Here is a 15,077-nt window from a genome sequence, read left to right as displayed (position 1 = left end):
CAAATTAAATCCTCATGGTTTTGCCTTTGAAACAAACCATTATTTCCTGAAGGTGGACAGAGAGCTGTTTAAGGAGGCAGAACGTCACCTGCCAGAATCCAGAGCACTGCCATCCTGCAGGCTGGAACTCACCCCATCTTCCAGGGGGGCTGAAATTCCAATACCTAAAGGGCCTCTGAGAAGGTGAATGGGGGATGAACTCTCTAAAAAAATATATATTTTAAAAAACAGTGAAATACTTCATTTGTGAAAGTGTCTTTTGATCATTCTAACCTTTGGTTTTAACCACTCTGGTGTCTCCTGCCAAGCGTGGTTTACTGATGACACATCATCATGGCACCAGGAATGGACTTGTTGATAAGTTAAATAATGGGACTACTTTCAGACCATTTTCATAGCTGAAAATTCTCATGGCATAAAAGAGTCATCATACAGTTATTTCACTGTGGAAAACTGTTATTTTTCTTATAATAACTTTGAACTCTGTAACATTTTGGGAAGGGGGTTGTTTTGCAAATAAAACCCTCCTTCCTTTCTTCCCCAAAAAAACTCAGCTTGTATTAGCTGGAATGATACCAAATCCAGAGATATGTATTCAGGTAGATTGTAAATTTAGCTAGAGCATTTGTATGTTACTAAATCCAAACAAAGATCTAAAGCAAGATGCAAAATATCACACACACACATATAAAAAGTTCCAAAATATATGGAATGGGATTTTTAAAGCTGAGCAAGGGACTCAGCCACACAAGTTTGAAAGAAATTGATTAATTATGTGGTTGATAACCTTGGTTTATATGCCATGTTAAATCCTGGTATAACTTCATTGTCTTCAGTGGAGCTGCACTGCAAATGTATTTGACAGATTGTCATGATTCTTCTCCAAGAATAACTTCTAAGGCAGAAGTTTTAAACATGAGTGAATGAAAGTCCTGTGCCAAGTTCTACCCTAATTTATGCCCTGTATAAAACAGCTGAGTTGGAAGTGAGGGTGTCAGGAAAGGCAGAAGGAGACATGAGTCTGTTCTTCCTTTGCTGGGACGTTACATCAGCTCCCCTTGGTGATGGTCATGTCTCCAAACAGCACAGCAGGAACCCACAAGGCAGCTTGTGGGAGATTCTTTCCTTCCCAGCCTGCAAGTTCTTGTGTTTCACAAGCTCTAAGTGCTCAGGGAAGAGCCTGGACTAGTCTCAGTGGAGAGCCATGAAATTCACTCCTGTTAACTACTGCATCAGAGCCTGGGCTGCTTCAAAATGAATTTGAGGATGAGCACTGGAAATGGCCATTTTAATATGAATATTGGAATTAGCCACTTAATTTAATCAGAAAATAATGTGTTTCAGACACTCTCAGTCTCAGTGTTGTTTTGAATCAAAACCCAGCATTTGGATTGGTTTCCTTTAGTCTGTTGGGTTATTTTTGGCTCATTATTAGCATTAGAGTAAAACTGACTGGTCAAACAGTACAAACACCTTTGCTCAGGTGACAGGGAAGTAATGCCCATCTCAACTCATCCTTTATGCAACATTACTAAGGACACAAGGGGGATTTTATTATTTTGCCCAAAGCATCATTTAAGCCAGCAGCAGCAATCTGGCTGCTCCAGCTCCAAGTCTAGTGAATTGCTGATGTCCTCACTCCCGATCCTTCTGCTGGCAGAGCTATTTTACAGCAAAGTGATGTAATCTGGCAGTGAGTGAGCTCAACATAAACAGCCTGGCTCCAGTAATACCCCTGCTCCAGGATATCATTGCTGGGGCAGGAGGCACCAGCCAGCAAGCTGGACTCCAGACTCACAGCCCAAGCACTTGGATGCCCTTCCCAGCTCTTCCCTCATTGTCTATTTTCAGTCAAATCAGGCAGCAAAGCCCCATACATTGCTTTAATACCCCACTGGATGTCAGAGGTCCATCTGCTGAGCACCCCTAATGAGGCAAAAGTGAAGATATTTCCCATCCAACATGGTCTGCAATGCTTATAAACAAAACAGGCTCTGGATCAAGAGCCTCTCACGCTCCCCATCTGTGAAATGCAGCTAGCTGCTAATCTTCAGCCTCATAAAAATGTGTGGAAGGGAAAAGCTTTATATGATGTGCTGTGACCACTGCCATGACAGAGAGCAGCAGCATTTTGAAGGAATTTGACTGGGTCAGAAGCAGGGAGGCTGAGCAGAGCCAGCCTGGAGGAGCAGCAGTCCTGCACAGCCCCAAAGTGCCCCAAAACTGACACAGAGCACATAGTTCTGGAGCTGGGGTTGTGATAAGGGGCTGTTTTCTTCCCTTCACTAGGCCCAAAGAAAAGGAAAATACTTATAAAAATACTTCATTGGCAGCAGTGCCTAACAAGCGGCTCACTGTGCTTTCTGTGCTCCCCTCTGAGGTCTGCCAGCAGAGAGGCTGATTGCCATCTGACTGTGCATGGCAGCCACCTCCCACCCCTCTTTCTTTAGCTCTGCACCCTTCTAAACATGTAATTATTTATGTATCTGCATGTGCTGGAGATAAATACAGCCTAGCTTCCCCCTTCTCAGCAGAGCTTATTACACCTGTGATCTCTAATTTTTCACCTCTGCAGTGCCGCACACCTGCTCCATTTCATCCTGTGTAGTAACTGTGGGTTGTGTACCCTGGGTTTTCATGTAACCTGGGTTTCTCCTCCCAGGCTCATCTTAGCACCTCCAGCCCAGGTCTGCTTCTGCTTCTTCTGGCTTGTCACCTTGTAATCTCTTCTATTTGGGCACCTCCAAAATCAGCTCTTCTCTCTCTTTCTCTTCAGAGCTCTCTCTGTGACCTTAGTCGTGCTTGACAAACTTCCAGTCCCCTCTATCATTTCTACTCTCTTCTCCAGCAATTTCCACCTACAAGTTCAAGGTTATCATAAATAGGGGGGCCATATTTAAGTATAAAAACATTTGGACAGGTTCTTCTACCTTTACTGTTTCTTCCTTAGCTTCTCCAGGTCCAGGCACAGGCTCAGGCTCTGCCCCACAGGTAGCCCATCACTGCTTCTCCTTCAAAGTATGGCTATGAAAGCATTTTTAAATTCTTTAAAATTTTTAAATAATTTTTTTAAAATCTGTTTGATTTTTTAAATCTGTTTTAAGTAATTTTAAATCTGTCCTTGACAAAAAAGCTAGTAAGAGAGAATCTATTACTGGCAATTAGAGAAGAATCATGACCAAACTTTCAAAACAATAAGATGCTTGAACTATTCCAGCTATGATAATAAGTACAGGAAAAAAAATTCCTGGTGCAACATTACCATGGATGGGAAATCAGCTACAAAGAGGTCATCTGGTTTTGTTATAGAATTCAGGTTAAGGACCATGACTTGAAAAGTTACTTTGACTAAGAATTGCCACATCTACTCTGAGGAACAAGGAGAGCATTTCAGCAAAGCCTAAGCAAAAAATCAAAGTAGGATTTCCTAAGGAAAAATAGAAACATAAAATAACACCAACTTCAAATTGCTTCTTGTGTGGTGATCTCATTTCTTAAGGATCAGCTTCTTTTTACCCCTCCAAGTATGAGGAGGTATATTAATCTTCTTAAACTAATATTCTGATTGTCTGATTGAGGAAATCTTAATTCATTAGATTTATTCTGCAGACTCTTGCCTTATCATAGTGTTGGGCATAGAAGTCTGGGATGGAGGGCATTCTCCTGGCTTCAGTTTGGAACAGGATCAGAACTGGGTTTTACTGTCCACCTGCAACCAAAAGATGGAACAATCATATGGGTCTGATGACAAGGAAAAGTTTTCCTGTAGCTGTAATTGCTGCACTCTTAGCTTGTGCAGTGATATCTCTGGCTTCATTTGCAGGAAGGATTTTGGGTGGTTTTCAGGGGTAAATGATTCATTTGCATCACTAGAAATTCAAAGAACTGCTTGGTTCTAAATTCAAGAATAATCAAAGTCTATAAAAGTTGTTTTAAAGGGTTTGGAGGGATAGAAAAACTTAAATACAAGAATATAAGTAGCAAGATCTTATCCTATAAGCTGAAACTGAGAACTACCTGTCCAGTGCTCCAAAATCTAAACGTTTTTCTATTTCTGCAAATTGATTAATAGCATGTGCTGACCATTGGTTTGAAATATTTAATCTGCTTTCTTCGAGTAGGCAAAATGTGGAAATTAAACTGTTACAAGGAAGGCATGCCAAAACAGAGAAGGAAGCTATTTAGCCAGTTATTTCTGCCTTACATGGTTTACAATCCAAAAGCCAGTTTTCAAGAATAAAGTTATTTTGATCAACCTCTCATTTTGAAGCGTCAAAGCTGGTTCCAAAACCGCCAACACTTTCCCCACTGGTTATAGGATACCTAAAGCATCCAAAGCAGTGGCTTTAATGCTGCAAAAAGTTTTTGGTTTGTTTGTTTTGATTTGTTCTGTTGCTCCCATCCAAAAGCATGAAGTGGGCCACAAACAGTGACAAGTTCTCGAGTGCCCCAATAAGCTCACAGCTCAGGGGAGCTGCTACCTGTCCACTCACATAGAAAACTTTGCTGGGAGAGCTTTAAAACCAATCTGTTGAGTTGATGCCTTGTCCTTCTGATCCGAAATCTCTTTGTCCCTGCAGCTCTCGTGGTGCGCTTCCTGACCAAGCGGTTCATCTGGGAGTACGACCCAACGCTGGGTAGGTGCCTGTGTCCTGTATTTGTGGGGTTCCCAGAGAAAGGAAGGAATGATTAATCTGATACCATGTTCTTAGAAGGCTAATTTATTATTTTATGGTACTATATTATATAAAAGAATACTAAACTAAACTACACTAAGTAATATAGAATGCTAAAAAGATAATAATGAAAACTCGTGACTCCTTCCAGAGTCCTGACACAGTTTGGTTGGTCATTGGTCATAAAGTCAAAACAATTCAATGAAACCAATGAAACAATTCACCTGTTGGATAAATAATCTCCAAACCACATTCCAAAGCTGCAAAACACAGGAGAAGCAAACTAGATGACATTTTTTCCCTTTTTCTCTGAGGCTTCTCAGCTTCCCAGGAGAGAAATCCTGGGCAAAGAGGTTTTTCAGAAAATGTGACAGTGACAGTTGTGTCCTGGAAGCCTGTGTGGAATGGCATGGCTGAAGCAATGGAATCACAGAGCTAAAATTCCAAGCCTCAGTCAGCCTCCAAACCTGCTGCAAAAAAGCTTCTCTATGGTCATTTTAAGCTGGAACAAATTGTTGCCTAAGATGGCAGAATAGAGAAGCAGCAGCACCAGACAAAGGCTGAGTTAGTGTATGAGGCACATTTCTGCCCACTCAGAAATCCAGGGGAATTCTGTCATTGAAATAAATTGCTTCAGCATTAAACTCTTCAAATCATTAAGTGTGAGATCAGTTTTCTCCTTTTGAATAACCCAAATGTCTTCTGCTTGAGAATAAGATACTGGGATACAGATCTGTGTTCTGGGAGAGAGATCTTAAAAATTTGTGGCCAAAAAAAGATTTTTACAGTCAGCCTGCCTAGAGTCAGGTAACTTTTTTTGTCCTCATTTTCAAACATATATTGTCTCTCATTTTTTGGGTGACCAGATAGGGACACCAATCATCTAAAAGGCATCCACATGTCCCTTCCACTGCTCCCACTTAGCTCTGTTGGGTCTGGCATTTTCAAGAAGCTGACCCAGATATTTCAAAGAACCTGTAGAACAGCTGCTCTGAATTAGAGGCTTCACTTAAAACTTTTGCCAAGGTTAATTTTTAAATTTTTTACTATTTCTTAGATTGGTATATATTTAAATGCTCTGCAAATCCAGGCCAAGTCCAAGACAAGGCATTCACTTCTTAGAAGGTGCCTTCAATACCTCAGGACTAAGCAATTCACACACAAAGTAAAGGGCTGGAAAATTCTCTATTCTCCAACAACGAGTTCCTCTCTCCTTTCTAACATTTCTTTGCAGGTTCCAACACAGATCATACAGCTAAATATCAATTCCTTTATTAATGTTCCTTCCTTAACAGGTTTCGTTAAGGAAACAGAAAGTGCCATAAAATTGCACAGTAGAAATGAAGTTTAATATATTCTACTACAGAACCCAGACAGCCCTTTGTAAAAAGCAAGTATCCAGGATTTTTGTTTGGCAAAATGGAGAGGTAACAGATATCAAAACTCCCATCTTGGGAAAATAAATCTCAGCACAACCTGAACTCAAATACATTCTTTTATCTGCTACTATCAACGTAGTCCTCAGTGAATCATGTGTCACCTGCCTTGTGCTGCACAGTGGAATGTTCAATAGGATGTTCCTTTGGCATTATTAGTGTTAGCACTTCACATTTCTATCACCAGTACATCATTCTAAGAACTTGACAAGAAGTGTATAAAGCCTTCTCTACCAGTGTAACCCAAGTTCATCAATTTCTCACAGGGCCACTGCATGAAGAATCATCCTTTTTGCCTTGTTTAAGCATGCAGATGAAGTCATTAGCAAGCTACAAGGTTTATTATTTTTTGCCCCATTGTGAGGGCCCCATGCCCTTTTTGCTGTACAAGGCTTGACATTTGTTTCCGTTTTACAAATGAATACAATTGCAAATTACTGTGCCCCTCAGGAATCTAATTGTCTTCTCTTTGCAACAAGGAAAGCTTTCCTGCAGGCAGCAAAAAACTAAAAAATTAAATCTCTTCTGACTTACTGAATTCTACATCACCATTCAGTCTAGAGAATAATAGCTTAAATTATGCATTACAGTCACTGTGATGCTCAGCTCTCGAGGTTGCTCTGATGAAAAGGTTTGAGAAATTCAGAAACTAATAAACTATTCTCAAGGAGTTATTCTTTAATCACTGTAATCTCTCGTGGAAGCTGCTCACCAAGAGACTGTTTTGTAAAATATTGGTTTTTTCAAACTACAGACCACAATGGGATTCAAAAAGGGTTCTGAACTGTTAGAGATGACAAATAATCTTGAAATTGTAACCACTATTTAGGCCTTCAGAGATCAATGAGAAAGAAACTGTACCTTGAAAAGCTTTGAAAACCAGTGCCTGAAAAAATGCATTTCTGTCTTTTAGCATTGTCATCCTGCAGTGATTTGGTGTCCACCTAGCTGTAAACATCTGAATTCACTGAGAAGTTTCAGCAGAATAAATCCATTTCTTCTCAGCAGTCATGGGCTGGCAGTTCTGTGGAAAGAGGGATATCATGCTCAATCAGTATAAAAAATTAAAGTTGTGTCAGTGAGGATAATTTCCTCTACAGGGAGAAATAAGCAGCTTTGTCAAGTTATTCTAAAAGGACAGGAGTAAAACAGATGCAAGCCATCCAGCAACAAAGCAACGGGAGGTTTTGCCAAAAATCACTGGGGCTGAGACAAGAACATCAAATTTATAGTTTATTTCTTATGTCAAGCTTTCAACCACCCATTAGCCCTCTGATGCAAGCAATCTCCAGATAACTCCTATTTTTAGGAAAGCTTTCACCAAGCTGCGCAAGGCCGGATGGAAAATCAACATTAACCTAAGCTAAGCATTATGTTTAAAAAAAATAACTATTCCTCTTTTTACTCAAGGGTGGCACATTTTAACTAGAAGGGGAAAAACACACCTTATAAATATTCCTTACTATTCTAACCTGCCAGAAGAAAATGAAGGGCCATATTTTTAGCAGCACCTGGATAGAATGCTGTACCACCAGGAGCCAAATTAGCAACCACAAAATAACATTTTCTGGCAGGAGGAACATCACTGAGCCCTGCAAGCTTTGGAAAACAGAGCTGCTGCTGAAGTCAGGGCTCTGCAGCTCTGCTACTTTTGTGCAGCTGTTGGATCTGTGCAAACACTGGCAGGACAGCTGCATCTTCACCAAAAGCACATCCCACTCTGCTTTTTATTTAACTGTTCTCAGCCAAAGGGCAACAACCTCAGCAAAGGTCATTTTCTGGGGAGTGTTAACTTGACTTGTCCAATATTTCTGTTTAACTGGCTACTCATTGTCACCATCTTGGCATGGGGATTTTGTTTGCTTTTCCAAAAGGCGCTAAATTCCTCAAGGTAAATTCCTACCTGGCATTATCAAGGTGAATGGGTTTCCACATCCATCTTCATTTACAGAAAATTACAGCTATCTCACATTTTCAACAGAATTAGATGAAAGAGCTCTATGTAGAAATGGGCTGGAATAACACATTTTAAGAAATACATGCAGTTGTTTTCTAAAATATTAAATACATGAATAATTCAGCATCAAACTAGTCTTCTTTAGCTAGTTAAATATGCACTGAGAAAGGGGATTGGGTTCCCACATGGATTTCACCAAAATTCATTCATGTTTACATGTTTTTAAATAGAACAAAACTTGAAAAACATATAAGCAAGCTCAGTGTGATGTTAAAAGGCCTCAAAATGCTTGGCCTGGGTAGGCACCAGTGAAGTCACACTCTTGTCATGAATGTGGGACTCACAGTGACCTGGACCTCAGTGACCCCAGGGCTTGACCCCATAATTTTCAGGGGTTTCAGCAGGGAATAGCTGCTCTCCCCAGTCTCAGTAAATTGCAATAACAATTTTTGAGTCTGCATCTCAGCAATTCCCCCCAGGAGTTACTGGCAGTGCCCAGAATTTATGGTGAGCTTCACCTGAGCTCAAAAATTGATATATTGTGATTGACTTTGATATTTAATTGATTTTGAAATTGGAGATGCTGAATCAGAGTAATCGAGGAATCTGCTAAATTTATTTTTTCCTGAGAGGCAAAAAAAAGGAGGAGAAAGCCCAAAGAGCCATCACAGCAGCAGACAGATGGGGGGCCTGGAGAGAACTTCATGGGTAGCAGCAAATTTCCTGCCTCCATAAGCCATGGCATGTAGGGAGAATGTCCTGAATCAAATGATGAAAGAAGAAAATTCATTATTGCTATGGCTGAGCACTTTTAAAAAAAATTTTGCAGCATTTCTCTGAGAACACATTTGTTGTTCCACCAAAACCTGAACAATTTGCTTTACTAAAAACAGAGCTGGGGTATCCAAGAATTGGGAGGAAAAAAAAAATCAAAACAAAACAAGAAAAACAGAACCAAAAACCAAAAGGGAGGAGTGTTATGAACTATGTTTTGTCATTTGGTTTGGATTAGCATTTTTATGTATAGCTGGGAGAATCAGGGGGGTCCTGAGGCTCAAGGACTGAAATGTCAGTTTTTGCTATACAGGCAAAAGCCACAAACAAGTAAAACCCCAGGTAAATGCAGGAGAAAGGCTCCTCAGTTCTTTTCTTCTTTCTGTAACTGATTTGTTGTCTGCAGTCTCTGCCACTGTGTCTCACCTACAAAATCCTCCATCTTACAGAAGGATTGCAAATCCTTAGAGTAACTGATACTCACATTTAGGACACTCACCAAAGGCAGACAGAAACACCAAGCAAAGCCTGCATTTGAAACAAAAATCTACTTCCATCAGCAAACAAGGAGATGGTATTTTTGCTGACCTTTCTAAAGTGTCTTGGCTTTCTCACACTGCCCCTAGGTGTCTTTCTCCAGCTATTCACACATTTCATAGGACTTTGCCAGTCCTCTGAAAACTGTCTGTTAGCAGATGATCAATAGAACAGGACTGTGTATGAAGGCAAAGAAAGACAGAAAGCAAAGGAGTTTATTTAATTTGAAAGGGATAGAGAGAAGACTCTTCACTACTTTAAAGTAGAGGTAACTATAAGAAACACGGGTTTTAAGAAAAATAATAATTTTGCCAGGACCAGTAGATTAATAGTGACATTTTTGAAGAGTATTTCTTGTGACTACATCACAATTTCTTTACCGGTTTTTGTTCACTCTTTTTTCTCCCCTGGTAGAATAAAACACTTGAGCAATGTTTCTATTAAGTCCTATTAAGTTCTATAAAGTCCTATCTAATGCGACATACAGACAGCCCATAAGAGACCCTCAAACATGGGTAAGATGTGTAGGCATCAGGAAAGCAAGAAAAAAGAAGACAAAGTAGTAAAAATTGCTTGAAGGAAGGAGACAGAAACCTCTCTTAAAGCCCTGAATTCTCCCACAGCAGAAAACTAAACCTCCTACAGACGAACTCAAGACTTGCAAATTACGCCACTGTGGCAAGAACAGCAGAAATGACTTTCTGAAGGTATTTACACTGGCAAGGAGGCTTTTCCCACTGGAAAACTTCTTGCAAGGATGATTATTTTTATATTACAAGGGCAGTTTTGCTTACATCTATACCTGGGGGGTTCTGTTAGCAAAACAGTATCATTCAGGAATCACAAGGAAGGGGTGGAGGTCCCATAAAGGATATAAATAATATGACAGAACTAGCAAATAATGCTGAGTTTGTTTTCTGCACTGGATAAATACAGGTCTGTATGAACAACAAATACCAGAGAAAAGTAGGAATATATCAGGAATAGAGCCAAACTGGCTTTCATCAAAATGGTTGAGAACCAGAAACAGCTTAGCTGTGGGAATCAGGACCTCACTAAAGAGTAGAAGTATGGTTATTTAGTATAATTATTTATATATTTATTATTTCTAAGAATAGAAACAGAAATAATATGGTTAATATAAATATATATAATTAAAACTATATATTATAATTAATAATCAAAAATTATAGTTTATAATATTATACATATATAATAGATAAATATATGAATTATAATACATTATAAATAATAATATATTTCGATAATGAATCATAAATATATATAATTTATTATATATTATAACATATCCTAGCAAGAGAAGACAAACGAACTATCTTTTTGGGACAACTTTGTGCCCCTGAAGCCATGATAAAGAGCTCAGGTCATAATAGAGCTCTCCAGGATTGTCTCTGCTGTCTGGTTTATTCAGCTAACACATTTCATGGACAGCTGGAATACCATGTGAATATCTACTCCTGATCCCTGGGCTTGCCATCCCTGCTGCAGATCCCAAGTTAAAGAAACATTATCTTTGTGCATTGTGGGTTTTTCAGTTTTCTTGACTGGTGGCTTAATCAGCAAGTTTGCCCTAACACTCCTGAAGGTTTAACTGCCTGTCTCCAGCACAAAAGCCCTGCAGCAGCACAGCTGAGGGAGAAACTGCCCAGACAGCAAACAGAGCTTCGAACAGAGCAGCCCAGAGTAAAAGAGGTGTTTATAAATCACTAACTGATGCCCCTGCAGCCCTGGGTGCAAAGGCTGACAGCCCTGGAAGGACTGTCAGTCCCTCCTCTTCCAGCTGCCCCACAGGACAGTGCAGTCTGCAAGCAGCTCACGATGGAAAACAACCATTTCTTACAGGGAGCAGAAGGGCAGAGAGTTCTGCCACCACCTTGCAGAACTTTTGTTCCTGCACATTTCACCTGAACACCTGTGCTGACAACTCCAGCCTGTCCAAGCACACGTGGTCCTGGTGGGGTGTAATGGTAACCAACATTTGGGGCTGGGAGGAAGGGCTGCCAGCCTGTGCCTCAGGGACTGCCACGACAAATGGGTAGGCACTTCATAAATCACTGGGAAACAGCCTTATTCTCAAGCCAGACTCCAGCTATTCAGATCCTGGATCTTTATTGACAAAATTACTCATTCCTTCTGCCTCAGTGCTTGAGGGATTCAGTCCTCAGCAGTCTGGGTTTTGCCTTCCTAGGCATCTTCCTGTGATCATATTTTTCCTACATCAGAACAGCAGCAACATTATTTAATTTGATGTACATTTAATATGCTGTATCATTTTTACTGTGCTCTTCAGCAGAAGGAATTGAAACTGAATGTATTAAAGCAATGAGCCATGAAAGAATTCCCAGTTTCTCTGAGGTGTTTCTAAGGAAATGGATTCATATGGCCTAAAGCACCTTAAAACACCAACTCTGGCTTCTAAAATTCTCAACAAAGGCTTGAAAGGATGAAATTGTAATTGAGAGCAGCAACAGAGGATGCTTACAATGACATGGGAAGCAGTTATCTGAAAATGTGGTTTGTTTTCTTTCACATGAGTCTCAAGATGAAGATATTCCTGATGCCAGTAATAAAAATACTGCTTTTTTACAGTAGCACAACAGACAGCAAAACTCAGGAATGACAGCGCCTGTTCTTGCTATAGCTACAGCTGCAAAATATTTTCCCCTACTTTTGTGCTCATCATATTCTGAAATGTTTCCCAGATGGAAATAATTTCCCAGTGCTTGCCTCTGCACCCCCAGGAGAGAAGGGTTTTTGTTTTACTTGTTTTGGGTGTGAGAAAATTCTCACTGGTTAGTTTTCATTTATATTTTCAGAAGTAAGGTGAAAATCAGCTTCACCAACAAAGACTTCTTGCTGCAATCAGACAAAAAGGCACAGCAAAATATGATTTGTTTAGGCTTAAATTTATCAGGGTTGTATTTCCTACCAACAACCAACATCCCTTCCAAGAACTGGCAAGAAAATTAAATGAAAACCAAAAAACCAATAGACCAAAACAACCAACAACAGTTTAAACCTCTGAGCTTACTCCCTACTTGTTAGCGCTGCTCTGGCTTTATTGGTTTGGTTTTAGCATGCCTTGAGGAATTCAGTTCCAGGTACCTGTCCACATTTTCTTTGCCTGTCCCAGTAAAATTTGAATGAGGACAGAAACAATAGGAAAGGGAAAGCATCCTCAGTTCACTTTGCAAAAGAAACTCACTCTTCCCATGCAGTAGAAAAATCTTATTTGCATGCAGCAGGAAGTAACAAAACAAAGACATCTTTCATTGTTTTTAGAGTCCTGCTCAAGAAAACTATTCTACAATTGCTGTTTGGAGGCCAAAATACTATTTCTTGAAAATACCAACACATCAAGAAAAATTATTTTCTGTAGACCAGGTTTATATTACCCATGTGTTCTACCTAAAAAGATGAAATTCTAGGGATGCAACAGATCCTCTCACACCAAGATGAGAACTTTATAGTCTATGTAAACACTAGCCATCTATTACCTTCCCACTTAATCAAAAATAGGAAAACATGACAAAAAACCAAACTTCTCACTAAGCAGCAACCTTATCAAACCTCATTCCTCCTGGATTTGTTCTCCATATTCCCCACTATAATAGCTGGGGTTTTTTTGCACGTGTCCTTGTGCTCCATGGAGCATCCTTTCCCCCCATGGGTCCCCACAGCACCTGAAGCTTCTGCTCAGGTCACCCACAAATATTCAAATATTTGGGTCCCTAGGACGAAGGAAGAATTGAGAATCTGACTCCATGTCCTTAGAAGGCTAATTTATTATTTATGATCTATATTATATTATATAAAAGAATACTATACTAAAACTATACTAAAGAATAGAAAAAGGATACTTACAGAAGGCTTAACAAGATACTAATTAGAAACTAGTGACTCCTTCCAGAGTCCCAACACAGTCTAACCATGATTGGTCATTAAATAAAAACAAAATTCACATGTTGGATAAACAATCTCCAACAACATTCCAAAGCAGCAAAACACAAGAGAAGCAATCAGATAATTATTGTTTTCATTTGTCTCTGAGGCTTCTCAGCTTCCCAGGAGAAGAAATCCTGGCAAAGGGATTTTTCAGAAAATATGACAGTGACAGAGTGTGCAACCTCCTGGAGCTTTTCCTTCCCTATTTCCTGATTCTTGGGGCTACACATGCACAGTACACCACTGAAGAGTCCAAATCCAATTATCAGTCTCAAAGTTTCCTTTCAGAAACATTATTTTTACTAGTTTTTCTCCTTTAAACATGATAAAAATGATGCAATAGCCATTCATGGCATCTTGTTTGATGGTATTATTAATAAATAACCCAACTTTTCTCATTTGGGGATCTGTGATATTAATGAATAGAGAGACACACGAGGTTATGCTGCATTAGCATTAGAAATATGTGCTAAATACACAAGGTACTGTGTTATACTGTGGTACTGTGTTTTTACTTACTGTAAAACCACTGCTGGTGGCAAAATAAAAACCCTCCTGTAAGGTAAACAACAGAGGGAACACATAACAGCCAGAGGCAAGCTAGAAAAATAAATTCCACTGTGCTTTGAGAAAACCTGGGGCTGAGGAAGGAAGAAGGCAGGAGAGGCTTTCAGGAGGATACACTCAACTTTCAGGGGATTTCTAAAATGTGAAAAGTTCTTGCAGCAGCAGAGAAATGCAGAGGGGGACAGACCTCTCCAGGGCTGGGGCAAGGAAGGGTTGGGAGAACAACATCAGGCTTAGTAATAATATTTTGGGGTGTTTTTTCCCCAACAGTCAAAGCCACTGTTCTCAAATGTGACAGAGAGATGCACTGATGGGTGTCAAAGATTGCAGGAGTCTAAATGAGTAGTGACGTACCAACAAAACCACCCCAAACAATAAACAAGAGCATTTATTCTGTTAACAGAACTAATTATGGGGAGCTTTTGCCTTTTAGACATTGCCATCCAACAGGACTTTAACCATGACTTAAGAGTTCATGTCTACTAGCTGAGGATTTTGGTCTGAAAACTCTCCTGCAATCACTACACAAAAAGCCTTTTTTCCAGATCTCCTGCATTTCTCAGATCCAGCTGGCTGAAAACCACCATTAGACCAAAGTTTTTTAAAACAAGGACATATAAAAATGTTTTAGTAACCTCTCTTGACAAAAAAAATCAACTTAAATTCTGTATGAAAAGAGAGGTTGTGTCCCTGTGTACTTGAAAGCAAACAACAGACCAGGCTGGCTTAAGATTGCCTGTAAAATATAATTCCTCCATCTCAGCTGATTTACCCACTCCTAAAACCAAGAAACACCTCAATGTAAATATTATCTTCTAGAGCAGTGACATATCCCAAGATATATTGCTGGTTCAAAAGAAATAAGTATTGAAAACAGCTTTTACATCACTAAAACTTTTTACATCACTGCAAATATAACTCAAAATCTAGAAATTAATTTCCAGACAATAGTTTTTCTCTACAAACTACAATATTCAGGAACAAATATACTCAGAAAAACAGGATAGTCCTGGACAAAACAAAGATTTGAGAGATGAGCAGCCAAGTCTCATAGGCCAAAACTCTGTTAAAAATGTCACAGTAGTGCCAGGATGTGATGTGAACAAGCTGTGACTGAATAGTTCATACATAGACAGTCTGTGGATCATGGGCTTCAAAGTTTTC

At 39.6% G+C, this 15,077-nt stretch overlaps 1 protein-coding gene across 2 annotated transcripts in view; it reads left to right on the top strand.

Moving 5' to 3' along the window:
- The window catches only part of RERG (RAS like estrogen regulated growth inhibitor), a 93,995-nt gene that overhangs the window by 70,132 nt on the left and 8,786 nt on the right, over nt 1-15,077 (top strand). For both annotated transcript variants that reach the window (XM_005425298.2, XM_031060518.1), the window contains exon 3: nt 4,581-4,637. In XM_005425298.2, coding sequence (XP_005425355.1) covers nt 4,581-4,637 — 57 coding nt within the window. The remainder of the gene's footprint in view (nt 1-4,580; nt 4,638-15,077) is intronic.

Source organism: Geospiza fortis, unplaced genomic scaffold, assembly GCF_000277835.1.
Source record: "Geospiza fortis unplaced genomic scaffold, GeoFor_1.0 scaffold13, whole genome shotgun sequence".
Classification (NCBI taxonomy): domain Eukaryota; kingdom Metazoa; phylum Chordata; class Aves; order Passeriformes; family Thraupidae; genus Geospiza; species Geospiza fortis.
The sequence above is the reverse complement of the archived record's forward strand: the minus strand, read 5'-3'. Positions and strand labels throughout refer to the sequence as shown.